Below are 25,003 nucleotides of genomic sequence, written 5' to 3'. Positions count from 1 at the left end.
ACGCATTCGTGCAGGGATTGCGACTTCGCACTTATAAAACCTTGCCTCCCCTGTTGCGTGGATCCGACGGTCCAAAGCCCCCCCCCCCCGAAAAGGCGCCCCGCCATTGATCCCTCCACTCCCATCCCGTGTTATTTATAGACGAGGCCCCCCCACCCCCCACCCAACACACACACACACACACACACAAACACACAAACCAAAACCTTCTTCATCTGACCGGTCTTTGAGTGTGAACGCCGAGTTCAAAAAACAGTTTGGATAGTCGTTCACCGTTTCGCCTGCAAGCTGCTTATCAACTTCCAGACAGAAGAGATGATGGGCACTTGACCATTCTCACACAAAAGGGATACGAATTGCAAGCTTTTTCCTGTGACTTCCACCTCAGTATTGAAGGGAAATGCTCAAATTGCGTCCTTAGGTTCTGCCTAGGGTTTCACTAAACTGGAGCAAACAATCTGTTGTGGACTCTGTCTAGGGTTTCCCTGAAGCTCCTTATGCTATAGAAAGGTCAAGAAGCGCATTCAAGGATGACCCATGAACCAAGGAACAATTCTAAAGACACGCAAATTCATGAGATTGATGCTGGTTTAAGTGATCTACATGGATCCCATGGCAGCAATTCTGCTATTGGTTGTTCCTCAATGGCTTCCACAAAACTTGGCCTTCCCCCTTGTCGCCTCACATCACTTGAAGCAGAATCTACGCATGTGTCAGGAATGCCGCCCCTTGGGAAAAAGGTACAGCCTCTTCTGAAGGATATCTTCTTTTGTGAATGAGAAAGGATTCTGAATGGAGTCAATATGCATATTATGAAGCCTTATGCATCTGTTCACTGCTTTTGAGGTTTTCAGGCTTGAGACAAGAGAAGTTGCAAGTCCTTGTTCAGAGTCACCTAGTGATTCACCCATGCCTATCTGTATTATTTTTGTATGGCTAAGTCATTAGACTTTGCTTGAGTAAGGGGATGTGGATTGAGAACCGCGGTCAGTTTGTCTATTTTGAAATGAGGAGTTTTGATCGCATTTTGCAGTCAAACATGGGCCAATGTCTCAGGGAGGTCACTCTATGTGAAACTCCTATATCGCGTGCATTCAGCACCTTTTCCTAAAATCCCTTATCTGTGAATTTTTCAAGGAATATATAATGAGCCCTTTTCTTTAAAATATGTAAATTTCTTTGAGATTTGGAAAAGAGATTTATTTCTGCAAGTTTCAAGAGATTGACCACGGTTCTGAGTTACATACAATTGAACACAATAGATAACTGTCTTTCAAAACTTACAAGACTTAGTTACATAATTGGTCTAGGAAATGACTCATAAACCATGCAGCTTTTCAAAACTCCATAATTTTTGCTATTGATACATTTTTGTGCTAATGATTGGCAGGTGCTCTCAACTTCTTGTATTCTACAATTGGCTTATCAAAGCATTGGAGTAGTTTATGGTGATGTTGGCACATCACCGCTCTATGTTTTCACGAGTACTTTTCCAGATGGGCTTCATCCAGTTCATTACAGTAGAGATGTTTTGGGATCTTTGTCTCTAATTATCTATACACTCACTTTGATTCCTCTTATCAAATACGTATGCATTGTGCTTTGGGCGAATGACAATGGAGATGGTACGGGTTGATGTGTTTTGTTCTTGTGTTAGTTAAATTGCCCACATAGTTGTAGTCTTGCAAATAAACAATTATGGTTTTCAATTGAAAGTGTGAAGATCGCGTGATCCATGAATCTCTTTTGCTGTCTTATATCTATAGTTACATGTATGAAGACCATGAGAAGAACTCCATCAAGGGCAATTGTTGCTTAGTCAAGATATAGAGTGTTTGAGTTGAGCATTTGGTTTTATTTTCACTGTGCGTGGACATGGCAGGGGGGACATTCGCACTATATTCTTTGATTTGTCGTGGTGCGAATGTAAGCTTGCTGCCAAACCAGCAAGCAGAAGACAGAGAGCTTTCCTTTTACAAACTTAAGATGCCAAGTAGACAGCTGAACCGTGCCTTGAAGTTAAAACGAGCATTGGAGAGTAGCCACTGTGCAAAAAATTGTCTGCTTTTTATGGCACTATTGGGAACTTGTATGGTGATTGGAGATGGAGTACTCACTCCAGCCATTTCAGGTGCAAAAAAGTTACACAGAAATTAAACTCTTTGAAAATTACACATTTTATAACTTCAGTTCATGAAGGTATTCATAGTTTGTCCTCACTAATGCAGGCCTCACAGTTTTCTGCAGTGCTTTCTGCTGTATCTGGAATCCAAGCAGCCACATCAAAGCTACATCAAAGTAACCTTTTGTAAATTTTATTCATGGAAGAAGTTTTTTTTCTGTATATTTGAGCTTCCTACAAAAAAGAAAGTCCCTTTTCAATTGCAGATGCAGTGGTAATCTTGTCGATTCTTGTGCTGATAGCCCTTTTCTCGGTGCAAAAATTTGGAACCACCAAAGTGGGATTTGCATTTGCTCCAGTTGTTCTGATCTGGTTTATATGTATTGGAAGCATTGGCTTGTACAACATTATCAAATATGATCCATTGATAATCAGGGCATTCAATCCAAAGTGCATCTATGATTATTTTCATGGAAACTTGAAGCAAGCCTGGATCTCACTTGGGGGCATTGTGCTTTGTATAACAGGTCTCTTAAAAGCAGGAGCTCAAGTTTATCATGCATAGATCTTGTTTGCAACTTTATTTTCTATTAGCTGTAGGTGAACTCGTGGGAATTCGACAACTTCCCTTGAGCTAATGGATTAATATGTTATGCTGCAGGTGCAGAAGCAATGTTTGCAGACTTGGGCCACTTTTCAGTTCCATCTATACAGGCATGTGTTAGAGAGAGAGAGAGAGAGAGAGAGAGAGAGAGAGAGAGAGAGAGAGAGAGAGAGAGAGAGAGAGAGAGAGAGAGAGAGAGAGAGAGAGAGAGAGAGAGAGAGAGAGAGAGAGAGAGAGAGAGAGAGAGAGAGAAATGAAATGAAATGTTATATTAACGTCTTCAAAATGCCAAAGTGACCTATGAGACCAGAAAGTTACAATGCGGTGTATCTGATACAAAGTCAGATTAACAAAATAAATTAAACTAGGATAACAAAATATAAATACTGCGGGATCCTAAACTAAGCAGTACAATGTGAAGACAATATGGGAGGGGAGTAGAGATCCATCTTCATCTGCACTCTGGACGACGAAAGAGTATGGCTTGAATCCTTTGCCGTAGCCTCCTTTGAAATTGTGTAGCTCCTCTCCTCCCTCGGGGTCGTCTAGATCTCCCTAGCTCCAATGCTCGGTCTATGAGAATGCCAGTAGTGCGGGTAGACCTCTCCACCGTCGCTGGTTGCTCCTTTGTCTGTTCTTCTGGGTGTACAGTATCTAGTGTAAAGAAATCTGTGATCTGTCTCTAGGGATGTCTCTCTTCACCTCTCCTCAGTAAGGTTCCTCTATGCTTGTGTAACTCAAGTAGATAAAGCCCAAGACATCTTTGATCCTCGTAACTCATGACCCTAGATAGAGGCCCAAAACCTTCTCTGAATAGACAATGAAAACAACCTCGTATCTCATAGTATACTGTGCAATGACATATGTAATGTACTTCTGTCTCTGGCTCTAGATGGCATAAGCGGCATATTCTGTTATCTGCCGGTGTCCCTCTGAATTTGCCAATCTCAATCTCGAGCTGATGTGAGGACGTGCGTATCTGGCCAATGGCACAACGCAAACCATGCGAAAGATGTGTGTCCATATAGCTAGGTCGAATCACAAACCCATCCCCCGTGAGGTGGAGAAGATGCTCTCTATAGAAAGCCATCTTTGTGCCCAACTCTTGTAACGGCTCTATCCATGTCCTCGTGTCCAACTGGATCAAATCCTGACGGATGAGTCTGTTAATCTCTACCTGTGTCAGAGACCTCAAGGGTGCCTGAAGAGAGTATTGAAAAGGAGGCAACCTATCCATGGTGAAACCATGTGTCTGAAACCATGATGTCATCTGAGCATACCAGCATGATGTGTCCCCATTAAAAGCTAATTGTCTGGAGGACTCTAGAGCCACCCTGGCATATATGTCTCTGGTAATATCCCATAGACTGTGTACAAAGGAGACTGATCTTGTGAGCGCCTCAATCTCCATAGGGGGGGCAACTAATTCTGCTCGAATGATATCATGTGGTACAGAAACCTTGGCTCTAATTAGCCGAGAGATCATAGATACCAGGGGCTTCTCCATACGCCTCCACCCATCCTGGCCTATAGAAGGTCCCCAAACCTGCACCCCATATAACATAGTAGAGGCTACCAAAGTATCAAAGAGCCATAACTTTGTCCTAGGCTCCTAGAACTGAACTTGTGAACACATCCTCTCCATTCCTCCCAGAGCTGCACCGGCTCTAGTTAGTCTAGTCTGTGCTGCTCTTCTCAAAGAAAATCTCGGCCCCGTGAAGACTACCCCCAGGTAAGTGTATGCATCTGTATACTCCACAATCTCCTGACCATATTTGAAAGTAGGTACTGATCTCCTGACCCATTGCGGTGTGGTGTTGAACACCATAACCTTTGTTTTACCTAGGTTTACACCTAGGCCACTATCCTCTGCAAAACTGCGTAGTGCGTCCAGATGTCGTTGCATACCTTCTGGTGAGTCAGATATCAATACAATATCATCAGCATAAAGCAACAATGGGATCCACGTCCCTGCCAGCTGGGCACCCCTGTCACCCTTTCTGTCAATGTAATCAGACACCTCATCCGCATACATACCGAATAGAGTAGGAGACAATGGGCAACCTTGTTTCACTCCAATAGTAGAGTGAACTAAATCAGATACCCCTTCTGGAGTGCGTACATGTCCCACTACTGATTTGTACAAAGCCATTATCCCCCAAATTACCTCTATTGGCACCCCCATCTCTTGCAGTCTGCGCATCAATCGAGCCCTTGGTACCATGTCAAATGCTTTGCGAAAATCCACAAAGCTACAATAGATCCGTCTCCCATGTGCTCTGCCCTCCTCAATGATGGCCCTGAGTGTCAGAATATGATCAAGAGTGGAGAAACCCCTCCTGAAGCCGGCCTGACCCTTTGCTCGTACACCCTCGCCCTCTGCCCAGCTACTCAGGTGTTGCTCCAGAATAGATGCATACAGTCGTGCCAATGTGTGTCCAACCATAATAGTGCGGTAATTCCCAGGCTCTGTAGGGTCACCAGCCTTGAAGATGGGCACAATATTAGACAACCTCCAGGTCTCAGGTAATCCCTCACACATGGCACGATTGAACAACACTGCGAGAACCTCCATCAGCATATCCTTGGCATGTATAAAGTGCTCCGCAACTAGACCGTCATGATCATATGCCTTCCCGGTCCTCATCCTGTCGATGGCCCTTCGTACCATCTCAGGCGTAAAGAAAGTGCTCGTAGTTGGGCAAGGCTTGGTAGGGTCTGGAAGGGGTTCCTGTCCCGGAACCGTGTATAATGATGTCGCATATTGACCCCACACATCAGGTGAAGTAATCACTGGGGGAGGAGAGTGCTCATGGAAGATTCACCATGCCTCTCCGGAGTCCCTACTCAAGAACATCTGATATAAGTCTCGCTCCATCTGAGCTAGGTAAGCTCGCTTCTTCCGTTGCACAAGGCGTCGGAAAGCAATCCGAGACTGTTTGTAAGTGATGACTCCTAACAGATGATCCCTCTGAAGCTGTGCCCTCATCTCTCTGCATTCCTCATCATACCAACTATTCTGTGGCATGCTCCCAGCATGTCGTCTCTTACCCGGCTGAGTGTGTGGATATGCCACTGATGCAGCCCCATGCAGTGTCTCAGTCAGTATATTGGTGCACTCCTCCACTGAGAGGCGTGTACCATTTCTGCCAGCTGTGCCTTCCAATAGACGGTCCCAGATCTCCTCTGTATAAACGAAATCAGTCTTTTGTGTAAATGTAGCGGGTGTGTGGCCTGCCTCCTGGTGTCTAGGTTGTACTATACTTAAATTTAACGGACAGTGTCAATAGAGCATGATCTACTGCTATGCCCACTGGCCTGGCTCCCACTGTGAAATCCTGAATGCAGGGGATAAAGCTCGGTTGTGTCATAACATAATCTACTGTACTGGCCCCATGTCTATGTGGAAAGCATGTGAAACCGGCTGCTCCAGGAAATCGCTGTAAGCCATTAAGTATGGCTAATCCATGTGTGGTTGTCATTTCCATGAGGTATCTCCCATACTCCGTTTGCTCTCTGTCATCTGAGCATCTGTCAAGTCCCAACTCACCTGCATCCAGCTCTTGAAGCACCTCATCTGAGGTGTCATAGAAGACTGTCTGCGAGTTGCCCGTTCGAGCATTGAAGTCCCCTAGGAGAATGATATCACCATCCCTTGAAAACTCCCAAATGTCATCATCTAGGATAGAGAAGGCGACTGCCCTCTGGATGCGGCATACATTGATGTACTGTGAGGAAAGTAACATATGGCAATATATAGGAATCGACCTGTGTCAGGTCTCAGTCTCACCCACATATATCTAGCATGATCATCTCTTCGTACAATATGCAGTAATGGTTGTAGTTCCTCTCTGAATAGCACTGCTACTCCTCATGAACCTCTACTCCCGTGCTCAGATCTCGCATTTGTCCTGTGAGCTGTTTCCCATCTGTATCCCACCACATGTGGCATTACCTGTCCAGGGGCTTGATGAGTCTCTGAGAAGAACACAATATCCTTGTCTTTGAAACTCTCCTCAAATGCACCCACGTCCAACCTCATAGACCCATTACAGTTCCAGGTAGCCATCTTCAGTGTGGTCCCATAGGTCTCGCACCGTCATGCAGTATGCCGCTCTAAAATCACCACCCGTCCATCTCTGTAGAAGGCTATCTTTCCCTTCTCCCTTGCCGCTATAATCTCTGGCATTACCTCTCTCATATGTGCGAGCTGTGAGAGGGTCAGGTTATCACCGAGGAAAATACCTGTCTTTTTGAGAGTAGGCCTCTTCCTCAAGAATTCCTTCTTCTCTTCCGACGAGGGGAAGCATAGTATGAGAGCTCTCCCCTTTGAAGACTCTCCCGGGCCATCACTTTTCTTACCTACCCTCCATGCCTTTGTGTGCAAAGGCTTTTCCATCCCCATCATGGATGTAAGGCTTGTGACCTCTTTTCTCCACGTTGTTTGTCCTTGAGACCGGTCACTCTCACATGCAGTGCTCGCATCCGCCTTCTTTGTTCCTCTTCGAGAGTCATGTTAATAAGCGTCGGTGTACAAGGAGTTTCTTGACCTTTCTCTTTCTTGGCGACCTTGATCCAGTTTTCAGCCTCGTCCGCCTTTTTCTGTGTCCTTGTTATCATCTCCGCCCATGAAGATGTCTTTGCCACACTCAGCTTCTCTTCCTCTGTGATCAACCTTACCTGTTCCTTAATTTCGTTGATTTCATCAATTACCGAGGGTTGAAATTCGCCTTCCTCTAGTCCATTGCTTACTCTATCAGCAAGCTCCTGTTTAAGGGCTGAGACTTCTTTTTTGAGTACCCGTATCTCGGCGTTTGGGTTCTCCTGTTTGAGGGCTGATACTTCTTCTTTGAGTGTCTGTATTTCTGCGTTAAGGCTCTCTTTCTCCTTCTTCCACTGTGCGCCTTCATTGAAGACCATCTGAAGGAGGTTGGCCTTCTCCTTCCACCATCCTTCCATCTCTGTTTTCCATTCCTTCATTTCCCTCTCCATCTGCACCATCCGCTTATTCGTGAGCATGAAGGTTGCCTTTGCTCGCGGCTTGCAAACAGGTGAGACATTGGCGGCTTCTGTGTCCTGTGCAGGGTCTTCTTCAAGTGGATCCATTCCGGTGAGGCCCAACGAATCAGAGAGAGAGAGAGAGAGAGAGAGAGAGAGAGAGAGAGAGAGAGAGAGAGAGAGAGAGAGAGAGAGAGAGAGAGAGAGAGAGAGAGAGAGAGAGAGAGAGAGAGAGAGAGAGAGAGAGAGAGAGAGCGAGGAGCGAGGAGCGATAGATGGGCTGAGGAGAGGGGTGGGGGGGGGGGAGGGTGTTTTTCCACGTTAGACAGAGGAGGGGGGAAAAGAGAGAGAGAGAGAGAGAGAGAGAGAGAGAGAGAGAAGAGAGAGAGAGAGAGAGAGAGAGAGAGAGAGAGAGAGAGAGAGAGAGAGAGAGAGAGAGATGGGCTGAGGAGAGGGGTGGGGGTGGGGGGGTGTTTTTTTGCGATAGACAGAGAGAGGTGGGGGGGGGGGGGGGGGGGGGGGAGGGGGGGGGGGGGGGGGGGGGGGGGGGGGGGGGGGGGGGGGGGGGGGGGGGGGGGGGGGGCGCATAAACAAATAGGGGGGGTGAAGGGAAAGAGGGAGAGAGAGAGAGAGGGGGGGGCGCGCGATAGATTGACGAGGGGGGGTGTCACAAATGCGGGCACCACTTGCCAATAGAAAAAGAACAGACTGAAAGAAGCACTTCAATGAGAGAGAGAGAGAGAGAGAGAGAGAGAGAGAGAGAGAGAGAGAGAGAGAGAGAGAGAGAGAGAGAGAGAGAGAGAGAGAGAGAGAGAGAGAGAGAGAGAGAGAGAGAGAGAGAGAGAGACGACACGCGACACGGAGTGGCGGAATTCCACCCCAGAGAGTATTGGCCCCAAACCTTGGCGCCCCTTTCGGTATTTCTTTATATTGCATCATCAAAGTACAAGCCGGTACTCCAGACTCTGCACCTTCTCTAGGAAGCATGCCAGAGAATGAGCCCTAGCCTCATATTTAAAGGCCCTTGGCCTGAAAAGCAGTTATAGTAAAAAGCCTTTAAAACTCAAAAGCTTCTGGTCCAAAAAGCAGTTTACATGAAAAACTTTCAAACTCAAAAGCTTATGGTCCAAAAAGCAATGCCAAAGGCTGCCAGCGTAATTTACGGAAATCCGTACAGCCTGCCACGTCATCATGTCAGTGCAATTTTCGGAATTTGTCTGCTGCCTTAGGGTTAGGGTTAGGGTTTTCTGGCAGAAATTAGGGTTTGCAGGTTTTAGGGTTAGGGTTTTCAGAATTAGGGTTTGCAGCAATTAGGGTTTCTGGCAGAAATTAGGGTTTGCAGATTTTAGGGTTAGGGTTTCCAGAATTAGGGTTTCAGCAATTAGGGTTTCTGGCAGAAATTAGGGTTAGGGTTTTTCTGCACTCGGGCAACCACGTCATCACTCTGTGACACTTTCTCTGTTGCTTGTTCTTCTTAGGGTTTTGGCCCCTCGGCCGGTAGCTCCGTTCTTTAGTAGGTCGACACGTCAACAATTTGTCACATCTCCCCTTCTTGAAAGAGAGTAATCGTCCGCGATTACAGCATATCTGCAAAACAACTCAAGTTAGTTCAAAAATTTCCGAGGGTCATTCCGAGGGACAATCAATTTGCTCTTTTTATTAAGGAGTTAGCTTCTCCTTTATGCTCTTTTGATCAAGGAGTTAGTTGCTCCTATTGGTTGTTTTGATCAAGGAGTTAGCTTCTCCTTTCGTCCAGATCGGAACTCTTGATATTCCGGCGTAGTAAAATTAGCCATCACACCCAGACCGTACTGATCTTCCTCGAGTGTCTTGATGCACTAAAATTACATACCCAGGCAATCTCATCCAATTAGGAATATTCAGTGGTTGGCACATCACAATGCAACACAAATGCTCACATATGCATGTTACAGGACATAGAAACATAAAGCCGCCGATGAACACTCCTCCCGCATAACCTAACAAGGTCCGGGCCGGGAGATATTCAACGACTCCCTCATCAGTCCTCCCGCATAACCTAAAAAGGTCCGGGCCGGGAGATATAGAGGCCTTTTACAACCAAACGCCCCCCAGACCGCAGCCTGCGTCGTTTGGAGGTGCTGAGAGTAACCACTGCTCAGACTTCTTAAAACTCCTCCCGCATAACCATCCAGGTCCGGGCCGGGAGTCACACCAACAATTATTTTACAAGCATACAACCAAACGCTCCCCAGGCATCGGCCTGCGTCGTTCGGAGGTTTTCAAACATACAACGAAACGCTCCCCAGGCATTGGCCTGCGTCGTTCCGAGGTTCAAACAATACCAAAACAGTATTTCTCACTTCTCTACCCAGGAGTAAAATCACCAATCATTGAAACCAGTATCAAACCAGAGTCAAACAATTCAAATCGGCACCAAAACAGGTTCAAAACAGATACCATCCATTTCAAACAAATTCCAAACAGGATCACCAAACAAGCTCAAACAGAACTGAAAATTAAAAAGCAATCTAGACATCAATCGAGCTCGAAAAGTCAACTGACTTTCCATCCTGAAACCTGCACCAAAAATTAGGGTTAGGTTTCTTCCATAAGGTGGTAGCCGAGCACAGCATGGTCCATCAGCTCTTGGACAAACAGTGTTTCTTTGGCGGCGATGGTAGTCCCAAGATAGCAATCGCACTCGGTCTCCAAGTTCATCTGCTCGTGAAGAGACATCTACTGGGAGATGTCGAGAAACTTCAAGTTATAATCTGCTAGGGTTTCCATGGCAAGCATTTCAGGATACCCCACTCTGCGAGAAGTTGCACTCTGAAGGAAGATGTCAGAAACCATATAACCTCGGACAAAAAATTTTCTTGAAAGGTATCATAGCGTCCACGCAAAATCTGACCACATCGCCGAATGCGGCTCTCAGACAAATGGTGCTCCTGAAGCATAAGGAGATCAATCTCTCCTCCCACAAGGCAACGCTGAAGCTCCTGACGCAATCGGCCCCGCTGTCGCTGAAACTGGGGCCCACCTAGTCCCTGTACATTCCACGAGACGATCCTCATGGGGAGCGAGAGAGAACAGATGCTGCCGCAGCAGCAAGACGAGCTATCTTCGAAGCAGGCTTGGATGGGGAGTAATCCGCATCCGAGCGTCCTCTAGATAGGCGAGACTGCAGTGAGTGCCTGGTCCAAGCCCAAGCAGAGCGAGCCGTGCGTAAAGCAACCTCCTCTGTCCAGGAGTCCTCATGAATGAATACATAGCAAGGCAAACACTGCGTATCAGCAAAAAAGTACACCACAATGTGTCTACATCCTGCTGAGTCTGGGGGTGTCACCGCAAACTTGGCCAGTGGCCACAACGTCTGCAGCAAATCTGTAACGCCAAGTTCTCCCATGTGGTGAGAGAACTCGAGAACCTGTGTATGCAACCATCCCACCACTGAGTGGAGGGACCACTCTGTCTCAGTCCTGCCACAGAGGGGGAAGGAGAAACCAACTGCTGAGTCCAAGGCCTCTGTCCCCCTAGCGGCGAGGAACAAAGCGTGGACTCTGAAGCAGGCTGCCTCATGGTCTGCTGCGGAGTCGCCAAGAAAACGAGTAAACCCGTAATCGAAGAAATCCCAGCGGCGTCGGAGGTCAATGCTCGTCAAACCACGCGGGATAGCTGCAAGAGAAGATGTCTGAATCTGCAGAGGGGGCCGCATGAAGGGCTGACCCTCTCTCGCTAGGCGACTCGTGGCAAAGGCGCTGCCAAGAGATCTCCTAGCCGCCGGCGAGGGTCCAGTCTCCTGAGTCGACTGAGGTACTGAAGCAGGAGGAGGGGGAGAAGGGGCTGGGGGGGGGCGGGGGAGAGGAGAAGCGGGGTGGGGCGGCAGAGACATGGGGGGGGCGAGGTGGGGGGTGAGCGGTAGCAGAGGGCGGGGGAGGGCATGAGGAGGAGGAGGGGAGATCGGAAGGCGGAGCGGCTGGCGAGGGTGAAGCGGAGGTGGAGGCTGGCGAAGGAGGCTCCTCCTGCTCAAGAGGCCCAAAGCGGTTTCCCGTGGGAACCCACTGCTGCTGAGTAGGCACCTGGGGGCCACTCTGAGTGCTAGGATGACGCTGTGGCCCCTGGCGTCGACGGCCACGGGCCTGCTGCCACCCCTCCTCCGCTGGAGCCCTAGGCTCGGAGGGTGGCGCTGAATCTGTGCTCTGTGTCGCTGGCTGTGGCTGCGGCCCAGCCTTGGCAGGTTGGGGCTGAGGCTGGGGTGCGGGTCGTGGTCTCCTCCGTGGACAGGCCTTCGCTAGGTGGCCCATCTGTCTGCAAATGAAGCACTGGTTCGGGAGACCCGAGTACTCCACACTCTGTCGAAACCAACCCCCACTCACCCGAGGCAAAAGGATGACCTTCGGGAGCGTGTGGGTATCTCTGACCAAAACTCGAACTGAAGGGATGCCAGCCGCCTTGGCAGCTACTGATGCTGCCGTACGAGGTGTCTCCAGGACTGTCCCGATGGCGGAGCCAATCCTGGAGAGAAGTGGAAGGTACTCCCTCCGTAAACCCGGAAAGCAGACTGAGATGGGGATGTCTGCCTCCTCTACTAGCACATCCGAAGTCGGGTCAAAACCATGTCGCCACTGTCGAAAGTGGGCGCGTGATGCTCGGATGGCCAGTGGACTCATAGCAATGACCTTGGAAGCCATCTCGGAAGTCTCGAACTCAATCTGGTAGTACCCCCGTCCGAGAATCTGGACATCCAAGATCTTGCCCACCTCTGAGAGAAGGCGGGCCTGGAGAAGGTCTCGCATCCCTCCTCTGCTAGGTCGAGTGCCGAGAACCTTGCAGATGACCGAAGTCGCCTGCAATCTCTCTACCTCTGCGGCAAGGCTCGCTTGCTCTGTAGGTGAGAGAGCAAGTCGAATGGTGGGCTCAGCGGGGTCGGGCGAGGGGGCTTCATCAGAGTCCCTCTGTGGTGAAGCTGGAGCCTCCATTTGTGTCTGCTGCTGTAGGGGAGGGACGGAGAAACGTAGTCGAAAAACGAAGCTTTTGCAGGACCGAACCCGTCACTGGTACTGGCGAGGCCCGACGAGCAAGATGGCCGTCGTGAAGAAGGATTGGGAGGCGGGGCTGGGGGGCTGAGGCAGAAAACGGGGCGGCAGGCGGGAGTGGGGGAAAGCTGGCGAGCAGGTGGGCAGGGCGGGCATAGGGCTGCGGGCAGGCTGGCAGCGCGCTGGCGTACGCGCAGCAGGTGCGGGCGGCGAGGGCAGGGGGGGAATGGCCAGCGGTGGCGCGCGAGGGCAGGGGGGGGAGGGGCAGGGGGAGGTTGCGATGGCGAGTGGGTAGCGCAACAGCAGCAGCGAGCTCCTAGCATTGAGCACAATGCTGTCCGCTCGCTCTTTGACGATGCGTTCAATGGAAAAGGTCCAAGTCATAGCTTAATTGCCCATCCCCTAGTGGAAAATCTGAAACATGAAACTTTCGACGAGCTCTCCTTTTCCTCTTGGCCTTGACATCCTCGCCTTCATGGCTCTTTCCTTTCTTCTTACTAGGACCTGGGGCAGTTCTTCCTTCTTATCCTCTGTGGTCCTCTTCCCAATAGGCATCAGTAATGTATCCTCTAGCTTTGATGCCTTCTCCAAGGTGACTACACTTAGCACTTTTGTCTTTCCCTTTTCCTCCTGGGTCAGTCCACTGGTTCCTTCGTCTCCCTTAATTTCGATGCCATGATCATTTGACCTAGTTAGCACCTGTCTTGGCAATGGATACATGTCTCCCCCCATCCTTGGTGGCTTATCACATTGCGGGCTGATGTGACCCAACTCTCCACAATTATAACATGTGGGCGTCTGCCTCCAAAACCTACCATTGCTTTGTCCAACACCATTCCTAGGCCTTTCTTCACCTCCTGGCTGATTTGCAAACCTCCCTCGACCTCGATGATTTCCCACTTGACCTAGCATGTTTACGCTGAGATTCTTCATCAAATCTACCACTTGCCTCATGTCTTGCCGTAGCCCATCATCTTGCACCGATGTAGTGACCACTGCTGGCATAACCTGAGTAGTAACAGGAACCACTCGTTCATGATGAACCCCTGACATGCGACCTTGTAAAGACTCTATAGGCTGAAATTCAGACCTCATGGGCAAAGACTCCACCCCTAACTGGCTCATTTTCCTCAACTTCCACTCTTTGTTCCTTGCTACCTCTAGTGCATCTTCATATGTCCTAGGCTTCTTTAGCTCCACTCTCCAACGTATATTCTCCCAAAGACCAGCCAAGAACCTGTCCTTCTTCATCATGTCAGGCGGGGGTACCTGTGGTGCTAAGGCCTTGCACATCCGCTCCCATGCCAATGAGAACTTACGTATGTACGCATCTACTGGCTCACCTTCCTTTTGCACCAAACCTTGTACTTCTTGCCACACTTTGTCAGGATCTTCTATCTTCACAAACTCCACTTCCAACCCATGCCTTAGATTGTCCCAACTCAATCTTACAGGTGGATCCGCTGCACGCAACTCCTCTTCAAATGTTTTGGACCAGACTCGTGCATCACTCTTCAAACAAATTTGGAGAAGACGTAACATCTGTGCAGGGTCATGAATCTGGTTGCTAATGCAGGCAACCTCCATCTTTTCCAAAAAATCTTCCCCTCATCACTTCTTCCATGAAACTCCGGATAAGAGAAAGCCATGGATACCCAAGTTACAATGCTTTGAGAACCCCTTTGAACACACGTGCAAGAACCCAAAACTTTTGACTACCCAATCCCCAGAAACTTCAATGGAGCTCAACTTTAGATAAAGACAAACACATGCACATCAAATGAGTTTTCATAGTTGATCATCCGAATTACAACAGGCAAAGGACATTCCAAGATCTCTCGTAATCTTCTTGGCCCGAACATAAAGACTATGCGTTGCTGGAAAAAAATCTTCCTGGACACATGAACATTTGTCTCGATTCTTTGAGTTAAATGAAATGGAGTGAATTGAGGGCCATTTTGATCATCCATTAAAGCCAACCATGAAGCTCCCAAGAAGGCACACCTGACTTAACCTCTGATTTTGCCAAAATTTCAGCAGCATAACAGCATAAATGGCTCAAAAGACCAAAAAACCAGCCATCATAACTTGAAAAAATTTTGGCAGAGTTTCCCCAGAAATAGAGCAGTAGGAACCCAAAATATAGACTGTATATGTATGCATAAACTGTCAACAATAGAACCCGAGCATCAAGTAGGACTCACTAGTACATAGCCTATGGCAAGGTCACAAAAAGGGTGCTCCAGCTACCTGTATCACCGAAAGGATCTCCACATTTGAGAATCCCCCAGCTCAATAAAAACCTCACGCTATCGACCCTCACACGAAGGCTAATGCAAATCGCGTATAGTCAAGTCTCAGAAATGACTATCTCCCAGACCAAGTCTCAGAAATGGCTGAGACTGCCAAATAAAACCAAGTATGGCTCCACAAATGCGTACAATGGCAGTTTCCACAAGTAACGTACAATCCAGCAGACAATGCGCTCAAACAGGCGCCAAATGATGCATACCCACAACAACTGCAAGTGACATCACTGCTAGTATATCACTGTACTCCAGCTACCTGTACCTGTGTGAATCACCTGTACCTGTAACCTGTAACCTGTAACCTGTAATCTGCAACCTGCAACCTGCAACCTGTAAGCCCGAATCTCGAAGCTTGAAGCTTGAAGCAGAAGGTACTCGAAGAAGATCCTCCGTGGGGGCGCCAAAAGAATGTGAGCGGGATGGAAACACACACAACGCCTCTATAATGACCCGACACACACTGTTGGAATGATATACACACACATTATGGGGCACCACTCGGCTTACACAACCAACCTGGCCGAGACAGGAAACACACAGACGGAGTGAGAAGAGAGAGATTTCCCACTTGCCCACTCAACACTCACACGTACACACTCACACACACACTCTCAATTCAGCTCAAAGAAGGAAAATTGCTGTTGTTTAGACTCAATGAAGCTCAGCCCAACACCAATGGGGCAAATAGTTTACACAGTATTGAGGAAATACACCAGATACAACCACCAAGTTAAGCAGAGGCTTCACTCACTGGAGACGATTACACAGAAAAACAGCAGAAAATCTGTGAGGAATTTGGCAAAATGGACAGCGCCATTGCGTCCGGAACGCCCAAAAACCCCAGTCTACAATGTCAAAGTGCTCAAATCCGACCTCGGATGAGCAATTTAGGGCCAAAAAATGCTCCAAAAACACACTTGCGGCTGTTCCTCCTCTCTTCTCCACATTTTTTCTGGTCTTCTCTCAGTTTTTTCAGTTCCCACACTTAGCTTTATTAGTTGGGCACCCCTGGCCTTTTAGATGACCTCAAACGGACCCCGAACAGGCTAAAAACTGACCTCGCAGTGCATAGTTGTCACCTTTTTGCATCATCCGCACACCTAGCACTCAGTTTTTCCAAATAATGCATCCCGCAACCACGTGAAGTGGCCCCAAAAAGTGGTCCTCATGATGACCTTTCTGCATAAGTATCACAAGAAAACACCCACGTCGTGTCCATACTTCTCCGCGTGAAAGTATTGACCCCTTTCGACCTCCTGACGCCACTCGATGCCATCTGACGCACCTGCTTACCTCATGTCGTCGGCCCGCGGATAGCTTCCTCGAGAAGTTTTACGCGCTACCAACTCCTTATTGTAGAAAAAACACAGTGGTACTGGTAATAGTGAAAATCGATGCACTATGTACACCTTGTCCTACCTGTACACATGTGGGCCCCACGTAACCACCTGGCTCTGAAAAACGGGCAATTCTTTATTTGATGCACCATGCATGTATATGTACATATGCGCAATCCCTTGCTCGAAAAAACTCCTGACAACGCCATATGGTTCGGTACCAATACCTCACTTGAAAAGGAGGGGATATCACGTGACACATCCAACCCTATGTGTCCGTGGACAAGCTACAACACGACAAGGGTTTAGTCAGTCCAGTCAATCTAGATTTAGAAGTGATCTGGCACTTTTGTGAGTCTGTTCACAGACCGTGCATGCCCAGACACTTAGTGTAGATGCATATCCTCTGGTTGCACACAGCATGATCATAAGCATTCCCATTAGAATCCATCAGAATCCTTCAACGGAATTTTCCAGTGCATTTAGCCTATTTTACCTATTTTTGACATTTTTCACTTACTATTTTTAAGTGACTTTTGATGGAAAGTAGGTAGGGAAAATTGAGTAAGTTTGTACGTAAGCAAACCTAGACTAGCACTAATTGGCAGAAGCGGCGGCAGGACCTCCACCGCTCAAGAGGGAACTTCTCATGCAAGCACCCTTGGTGGTTTTCCCTCCAAGCAAGAAGATCCACTTCCCTAGCGTTTTCATCAGAAGACCCATCGCCAGCATCACCCAAGCATTGGCGTTTCCATCAGCAAGCTTCACTGCCGGAGACCCCACAGTCCTAGCGTTTTTGATCCAGGCTTCATTGCCAAAGAAGACCTTAGCCTAGCGTTTTTGCTCCAGGCACATCATCGCCAAGCATCTGCAGCCTTAACGCTTTCAGCATGTTAGAATTGCCCTCAACTGTGGCGATTTTCAGCAGGTAAAGATCATCAGTTTTCATCCCTAAGAACCCTCAGATTTCAGCCCCATGTAACCGCAGATTTTCAGCCACAAAGACCAGCAAAGGCAGCGTTTTCTCTTGCGTTTTCAGCCGCAGCAGAATTCAGCCTATCAGCGTTTTTGGACAGCAGATAAGTAGCTTCAGTTTTCAGCCCTAGCGTCGGCCTCGTTGCCCCCGTCGACGACACCGACATAGCCTAGACTTGTGTCAGTTTCATGCATACACTTTGTACCAATTTGTGCAATCAATAGTAGACTACTCTCGTCGACGAGAGTGGGGCCTTCGGAGGAGGGTTTTACAACATCTCTGGTGTCGTATTCTCTTCTCTCTCTATCTCTCAGTCTCATACACTTGCACGCACAGTGTCCATTCACTTTGTTTGTGATCATTGCACTCTCTCATTAAGAACGGAAGGCTCTCCCTTCCATAAGAACAAAAGGAACCTTGAGCACAGTTCGGAGCACTCATCTTGAGCAAAGTTCAAACATTCATTCCGCTGCACCTAACAAGGGATGATCGGGTTTGTTTGGTGTGTTGCAACGCATGGGTGCGTATGGTTGTGTGCACACAGCGGATTGTTTGTGAGTTGTGTGAGTTTTGAAAGTAAACTCTAGTAGATTGGGGTGTTGTGTGTACCGTGGGCTATAGGGAGGCATTTTGTTGTGTTCCAGGTGTGTTCCCCTTTCCCCCTCTCCATCTTCTGGTGCCCCCATGGAGGAGCGCACTGATGCCGCACTGATGCTCCGGTTTGAAGATTGATGATGATGTTTGACACTAACAAGCAGTTGGCGGATGGTCAAAAAGTGTTCGTTGGTCGAGTTTGGAGATAGCAGAGATGGTGGAGCCAAGTTTTGGCCCCATATTTATAGGTGTTGAAGCCCTGAAGATTGGTTAGCAGATTTTGAGCTATGGATGTTGTCGATGCATATGTTGACTGATGCAGAAAAGATGCAGACGGTGCCGCTGCTGATGCGCGGACGAGCCAAGCTTTGGTTCGATGGATTGAAGTCTGCAGATCGAGAATCATGGTAGGAGCTACAGAGTCAGTTCCTGAAGCGATTTGGAAGGGTGGTTACTCCGGAGGAGGCTGGTACAAAGCTGAAAGCGATACGCCAAGATGTAAGTCAAGACTTTTCAGTTTTTTTTTAATCAATTTGAAGCTTGTTGGAGGCAGTTGGAGATTGCTAATGGGATGAAAGGCAATCAATATTTGAAGTTATCAAAGTTGTTACAGTGCTTGCATCCGAAGATCGGAGACAAGGTCGAGTATGGTGCGGCGGATACCTATGAAGACATGGTGTATCTGGCCAGGGTGAAGAGCAAAAAGGTGAAGCGACAGCTGGAGCTGGGCTTGTTGCGGCCTGCAGATTAAGTGCCTGTTGTGACAATAGCGGAGAGTTCTATGGTTCGACTGAAGGCGGCGCCGGTTGTTCGAAGTGCAGAGCCTGCTGAGGTAAGGCCGTTGGTCAATCATGTTTCATTGGAGGTTCTCAGTTTCTGATGTGCCTGTGCCAATGGTGGATGAGCTTGTCAACGAGGATAAGCCCCTTGTCGAAGTGAACCAGTGTGCAAAAGAGCTAGAGAATGTCGGATTTCTAGAGCGGATTGAAGATGGGAAGTAGATGAAGAAAGTCTGCAAATCCATGGAGATGATCAAGCTTTTGCGGAGCAGCAGCGGATGAAGATGATGATACCGAGTCGGCATGTGGTGCTGTGGGAGATGAAGATACAAGCTCGAGTTTCTGGGAGACAAGTGAAGAGGATAGATCGGATGAGTCCACATCCTATGGCGAGGAAACGGAGTCTGATGAGCCGGTGCTGGTAAAGGTAAGGATGCCTTGTTGTTTAGCTGATGATGTGGTAGTAGCCACTGTGAAAGAAGAGCAAGGAACAGAGCAAGCCATTATGCTTGATGGAGAACAAGTGAAGGAGTCTACCCACGAATGGAGGTATGCAGATAGGAAGGGTGCAAAATTTACAAGGAATGAATTGACCTTACCTATGGATGACGACCAAGATGATGCAGTGTGGGGAAAGTTTCTCTCTACCTTGACAGAGCATGATGTAGCGGTAGAAGAGGTGATTGAAGTGCAACACTGCAAGCAGCTGAAGCTGACAGGCAAGCGGAGCTGATTGACCTTGAGGAGTAGGTGGTTGAAGCAGAAGGGCTTGATGATGCTATAATCGAGTGCTTGGCTGATGAAGAGGTCATGCATCCAAAACCCCATTCTTTTAGCATCATGATATTCTCAATTCATTCTCTAAGGTAACCAATCAAAGGCTACTAAAGCGCCAAATACAAAAACTACCCGAGATAATGATAAAGGCAGGAAGACTTTCCGTCCAGGTCTCGTTAGTTAATCATAACGATGTCATAGAAATGCTGCACAAATCCATATATATACAAACGGAAATAAAATAATCTTTATACCAAACCGGATTGAGCTTGGGATTTCCTAGAAACCGGGAAGATCTAAAATGAGTTTCCAACCTCCCAAGAGAGGTAGTGTACACAGACTAGGACAGTGAGGGCGCGGCTCTGTAGCCCTTAGCCCGATAGCTGTATCCACACCCTTCAAAGAACCGTATGTGACACCTTCGCGTCATACGGCTCCGTCCTGGAAAACACAGGAATATTCAATTTCCTTTTCTTTAACCTGTCCTAAAAGGTAAAAGGAGGATCGAAGGGACGAAAGCAAGCCTAGACAAAAGCAGCTCTCTTTACTTTAAAATAGGCCAAGGACACTCCACTCTGCAAAAGGGAAAACGCCAAGCGTTGGATGCGTTGAGATTTACTTTTGGCCTCAAATTTATTGCATTACCAAAATAATAATAATATTCAAGCCAAGTCAACTTGCGTATATAGCGCATCTACACCAGGTCCTCCTTACATCTTCCTTCCCGCATAATAGCTTAGACCGGTAGTCACGTTTTAGGAATATCATATGTACACCTAATCTAAGGTCTCGTATGCGTCCCCTTTGTTTAGACCCTCTGTCGTAAGGAACTCTGATCTAAGCTTCCTAAGCTCTATGCTGTCTGGAAACTTGGCAAGGGTCTCACCTTTTCCATTTACTATATGCAAGTCTTTGGAGTACTTTGAGATTCTTTCTCACGCTGAGGATTTAGATTTATAGGCAAGGGTAAATATGGTAGACCAACGAATCTAGTAGTTGACAATCGCTCGGACTTAGTGAAAGTTATCACGACACTTATAGTAGGACAAAAAACCTATTGCGACGCTCGCGAACCAATTGACGATGTATTCGTCGCTGACATCTGTTAAACGGGCCACGTAGATTGGACATGCCTTCTAGCTGAGGATATCCCAATCCCGAAGTCTCTAGAATATTCTCCTCATGAGCGCCCAAATGTGTATAAGTAACTTGCTAAGAGATCCTGCCTATTGCCAGCGCCCCTGTTTTTTAAAGCTTTTCTGACCTCTTAGTGCTCTAAAAGTATCTAATCAAGACATCCAAACACTCAATGATTCGTCTAATCATAGGACTGCCTATTAAACATCTAATGGCATGTTGCTCCGACCTGGACTATCTCTTTTGATCTTTACTAAGTGTCCTTGGCGGTCTTTTATAATACGCTCCCTTAAGAACTGACCCTTGCCGTTTTCAGAGTCTCCGCTAGTTAAAGCTCTGTGTTCCGTAAACTTCCTGTTTCTTCTCTCTTCTTCGTTAGCTACCAAACTAAGATACTCTTCCCCAGGTCTTCTGACTTGGAATAGATAGCGGAGCGTTGGTAGGGAGCTGCGAGATGGATACGGTGCTTTATTCTCCGATGCTTCTCTAACCCTCGCAAAAATCAAGTATTTGAAGCTGGGAGTCTCTAAACAATCGTACCAAGGAATTCCGTTGTCCCTGCAGCTATTTTCGTGAATTTTGCGGAGCCTGTTTCAGGGTTTAGGTCAAATTATGGAAAGTGAGTGATACGTCCTAGATTTTCATAAATCAACTCTAGAAGACCAACGATTTCCAGTGAGAAGTCGTCGGCATGTCAAACACAACAGATCCTAATAAAGTCTAGGTCTTTGGAGTCTTTAGGGGATAGCTCTTGCTTGCGAGCCAGGTGTCTATGTTCCAACTTGATAGCTAGTCTTGCCTCCTTATCTAACGTCATTTGGCCATGGTGGTTTCTCATGGAGAATGGGTGGATCTCTCTATCTCTGGCCTTTGTTCATTTCAAGGGGAAACCGTTGGCTTTACAAATGAAGGCATGAAGGCTTTATTTTGGCTCTGCCTCGGCTAAGAGGCGGTCCTGATCGTCTGATGGAGCCTCTATCGATGTCGTGGTCGCCCTCATAGACATGGGTACCTAGCTCTTCCAAGCTCAATGGCTCTGTCAACTAATAGGTATAGGTGGGCTCTGAAGTCTGTTGAGATTGAGAGCGAGAGAGAGAGAGAGAGAGAGAGAGAGAGAGAGAGAGAGAGAGGGTCCTTTCTTGATTGCAGATTGCATTTGGGCTCGTTGTTTATCCTTGCTGCTTGCTGGCTTATTTGGGACAAGCTGCTTATCTCATGAGCAACCCACGAGATGTTGCTAACACTTTTTACAAGTCTATTCCAGGTTAGTCCTGGCCCTTTCATCCCCTTATCTCTGTTTTTGGATTGACTTCCTTATGGTATTGAATTTTAAATATAAGAGGAGGAGCCCTTTGACCTTAATTTTGAGGTTCCTGAATGCCAAGTACATTCTGCATGATTGACAAGTCTAGTTTTTTAGGAGTGTTTACTATAGTCTTCTTTCTAACTCTACTTTCATAATTCCTCTACAGGAAACTCGTAAGTTGTGTTTTATGGGGGACTTGCCTGATGATTATGTGCTTGCCTAATGGTTCTTGGCTCTTGAATTCTCTAGTTGGAAGAGGCATGAACACGTAATGTCTCTAAGGGTGCGTAAGTGTTAGAATCTTTCACAACAATGAGCATGACATAAAATTTGCATCCACTGATAGATGTAGTCTTTGTAGGGCACCATACATCAAGGTGCATCAACTCCATTTTGCTTGCTTGTCTGGAAAGGTTTGCTTGCTTTCCAAACGAGAAAGCCTCACAAACCTTATGCAACAACGTTAAAAACTGGAAACACTTATTGACAAGCTGTGATTTCTTTTGTCATGTTGCTGTATCAGAACAAGTCTATTGGCCAATGTTTTCTATAGCAGTAGCAGCTGCGATTATTGCCAGCCAAGCCATGGTTTCTGCCACCTTCTCAATTGTGAAACAGTCTGTGGCACTTTGCTGCTTCCCCACTGTTAAAGTGATACACACTTCTGCAACTATTGCAGGCCAGGTTTATGTCCCAGAAGTAAATTGGGTGTTGATGTCAGCTGCCATCATTGTAACAGCCGCTTTTCGTACAACCAACAAACTCGGCAATGCATATGGTATGTCATTATGATGTGTTTGTTTTTTAATATGTCGTTATGCTTCTTTTCCTATGAAAGACATAAGCTCTGTAATGTTTGTTGTTTAGTATGTCGTTATGCTTCTTTTCCTATGAAAGACATAAGCTCTGTAATGTTGTAGAAAGTGTGTTTGGAATTATCCAGCTCAACCCATAGGGGCTTCACCTAGAAAAAGTGTATATCACGCGGGCTCAAGAGGCGTTAAAAATCCCTCCACACATACATACTTTTATCGATAAAATGATCCCTCTTTCTTAAGAAACTTACAATTTTTTCTACTAATCAACAATTGTCTCATGAATTACAACACACAGAAAAAACTCATAGAACAAATGGGCGGCATTTCTTCTTTTCTAGCTCGACAAGATCTTGCCAAAAATTATACATTCAAAATTTGTGAAATCTAAATAGACGGTCATATCCGAAGCATGCCAAAACCCCAAAACATACTCTTGGGTTGTGTGCAATTCTGACACCAATGAGAAATATATGAACAATATAGTGATTTCTGCCTCCAAAACCCAGATTTTGATGTGTCTTTTCGCTTCTCCTCTCTCATACAACCTCCAAACTCTCCTGTACATGTATTTGTATAACTTCTCTCCATTTAATACGCCCCTCCTGTTGAACTCATGTGATATGCCTTTTTTTTTGGATGAATCCCCAGGGAGCTCATCTGCTGAAAGGAAAAATTACTAACCTTGTGATTGTGTGCATGCGCCCATGTGTGCGCACATAGGAGATATTTCATACTTTTTATGTAATCTCTTTTTGCAGGTATCGCTGTTGTTGGAGTCATGGTTGTCACCACATTCTTTCTCACGCTGATTATGATAATGATATGGCAGACCCACTTATGGACAGTCCTTGCCTTCCTGATAGTATTTGGGCTTATAGATTTTCTCTATTTCAGCTCAGTGTTGTTCAAGTTTGAGCAAGGAGGGTACCTACCTCTGGCATTCGCAGCCGGGCTTCTGTTTATTATGTATGTATGGCATTATGGAGCAGCATGGAAACATGACTTTGAATTAAGGCGCCAGCTTTCAGAATCAGCGGTGCAAGATCTTGTGGGTCCGGCTACACGTATTCCTGGCATTGCGCTTGTGTATACAGAGCTTGCCAGTGGAATACCCTGCATTTTTGCTCACACGGTGAAGAACCTCCCGGCATTGCATGCTGTTGTGGTCTTTGTGTGTGTGAAGTTCTTGCCGGTGACCCGAGTCATGGATCATGAGAGGTTTTTGATACGGCGGGTGGGTAGGAGAGAGATCCACATGTTTAGATGTGTAGCAAGATATGGATACAAAGATGTAAGGCAGGAAAATGACAGCTTTGAGCAACAGTTACTGCAAAATCTGGAAGGCTTTATTGCCGCCGAAGCCGAAGCAGAGGCAATATCTCCTGGTGCGATGGAGCTTGAGAAAGGATGTTGCTCCAAGCTAAGTATAGCCACTAAGCAATGCGACGCATCAGGATCGATGCAGCGCAACGGCGGTCTGGAAAACTCACACATTTGTTCTTTGAGTGGCCTTGAAGGTGATGACAAGCTAGAGAATTTAAAGAAACAAGGATCAAAACTTGCTTGTGAGGAGGTTGAGATAGCATGTGAGGAGGCTACCATTGACGATGAAGCTGCAGAGGAACTAGGGTTTATAGCCAGGTGTAAGGACGCAGGGGTTGTCTACTTGCTTGGAAACTCAGAGGTGAGGGCAAGCAAAAGCTCACCAGGTTCCAAGAAGTTTTTGGTCAACCATGTGTACAACATGCTTAAAAGGAATTGTAGGAGACCCAGTGCTGCTTTGATCATACCTCAAGAGAGGCTACTTGAGGTGGGCATGGTCTATGAGGTTTAGGTCATGAGGCTATGTTGTCATATTGAGATGGATCTAAGTTCTTCTAGGCCACATGGTAATGGTAACACATTTTGTTGTGCATGTATGAGATGATGACAAGGTGCTTGGAGGTCTAACTCAGGACCTTTAATTGCGCACGTTCGAAGCAGCAAACCCTCTCTCTCTCTCTCTCTCTCTCTCTCTCTCTCTCTCTCTCTCTCTCAAAGTTCCCTCTGGAGTATCAAGTCTTGAGTTCAAGACTCCTCGGATAGACCTCTAAAATTTCTCACTGTTTTACAAAATAGCATCCTTGCAAGAACAAGCACAGTAAATTCCAACATTGTCTTATAGTAAGCAACTTCCCTAGCATCTTGAATGAGTACATATATTGAAGGAAAAAGGAAAATAGTCAAAA

At 47.0% G+C, this 25,003-nt stretch overlaps 1 protein-coding gene and 1 pseudogene across 1 annotated transcript; one reads left to right on the top strand and one right to left on the bottom strand.

The window, feature by feature from the left end:
• Positions 1–264: 264 nt before the first annotated feature.
• On the top strand, positions 265–24,706 carry LOC147435525 (potassium transporter 5-like). Its single transcript, XM_086487977.1, has 9 exons — positions 265–740; positions 1,391–1,625; positions 1,883–2,131; positions 2,248–2,298; positions 2,389–2,649; positions 2,784–2,836; positions 21,801–21,915; positions 22,481–22,735; positions 23,534–24,706. Exons 1-9 carry the CDS (start codon positions 531–533, stop codon positions 24,607–24,609), a joined length of 2,505 nt encoding a protein of 834 aa, XP_086344103.1. The 5' UTR covers positions 265–530; the 3' UTR covers positions 24,610–24,706.
• Positions 3,085–4,247, bottom strand: LOC147435526 (uncharacterized; annotated as a pseudogene).
• Positions 24,707–25,003: the final 297 nt, after the last annotated feature.

This window comes from Adiantum capillus-veneris, chromosome 18, assembly GCF_014529385.1.
Source record: "Adiantum capillus-veneris isolate H3 chromosome 18, ASM1452938v2, whole genome shotgun sequence".
NCBI lineage: Eukaryota > Viridiplantae > Streptophyta > Polypodiopsida > Polypodiales > Pteridaceae > Adiantum > Adiantum capillus-veneris.
Note: the sequence above shows the minus strand (reverse complement) of the source record. Positions and strands in the feature narration are given on the sequence as shown.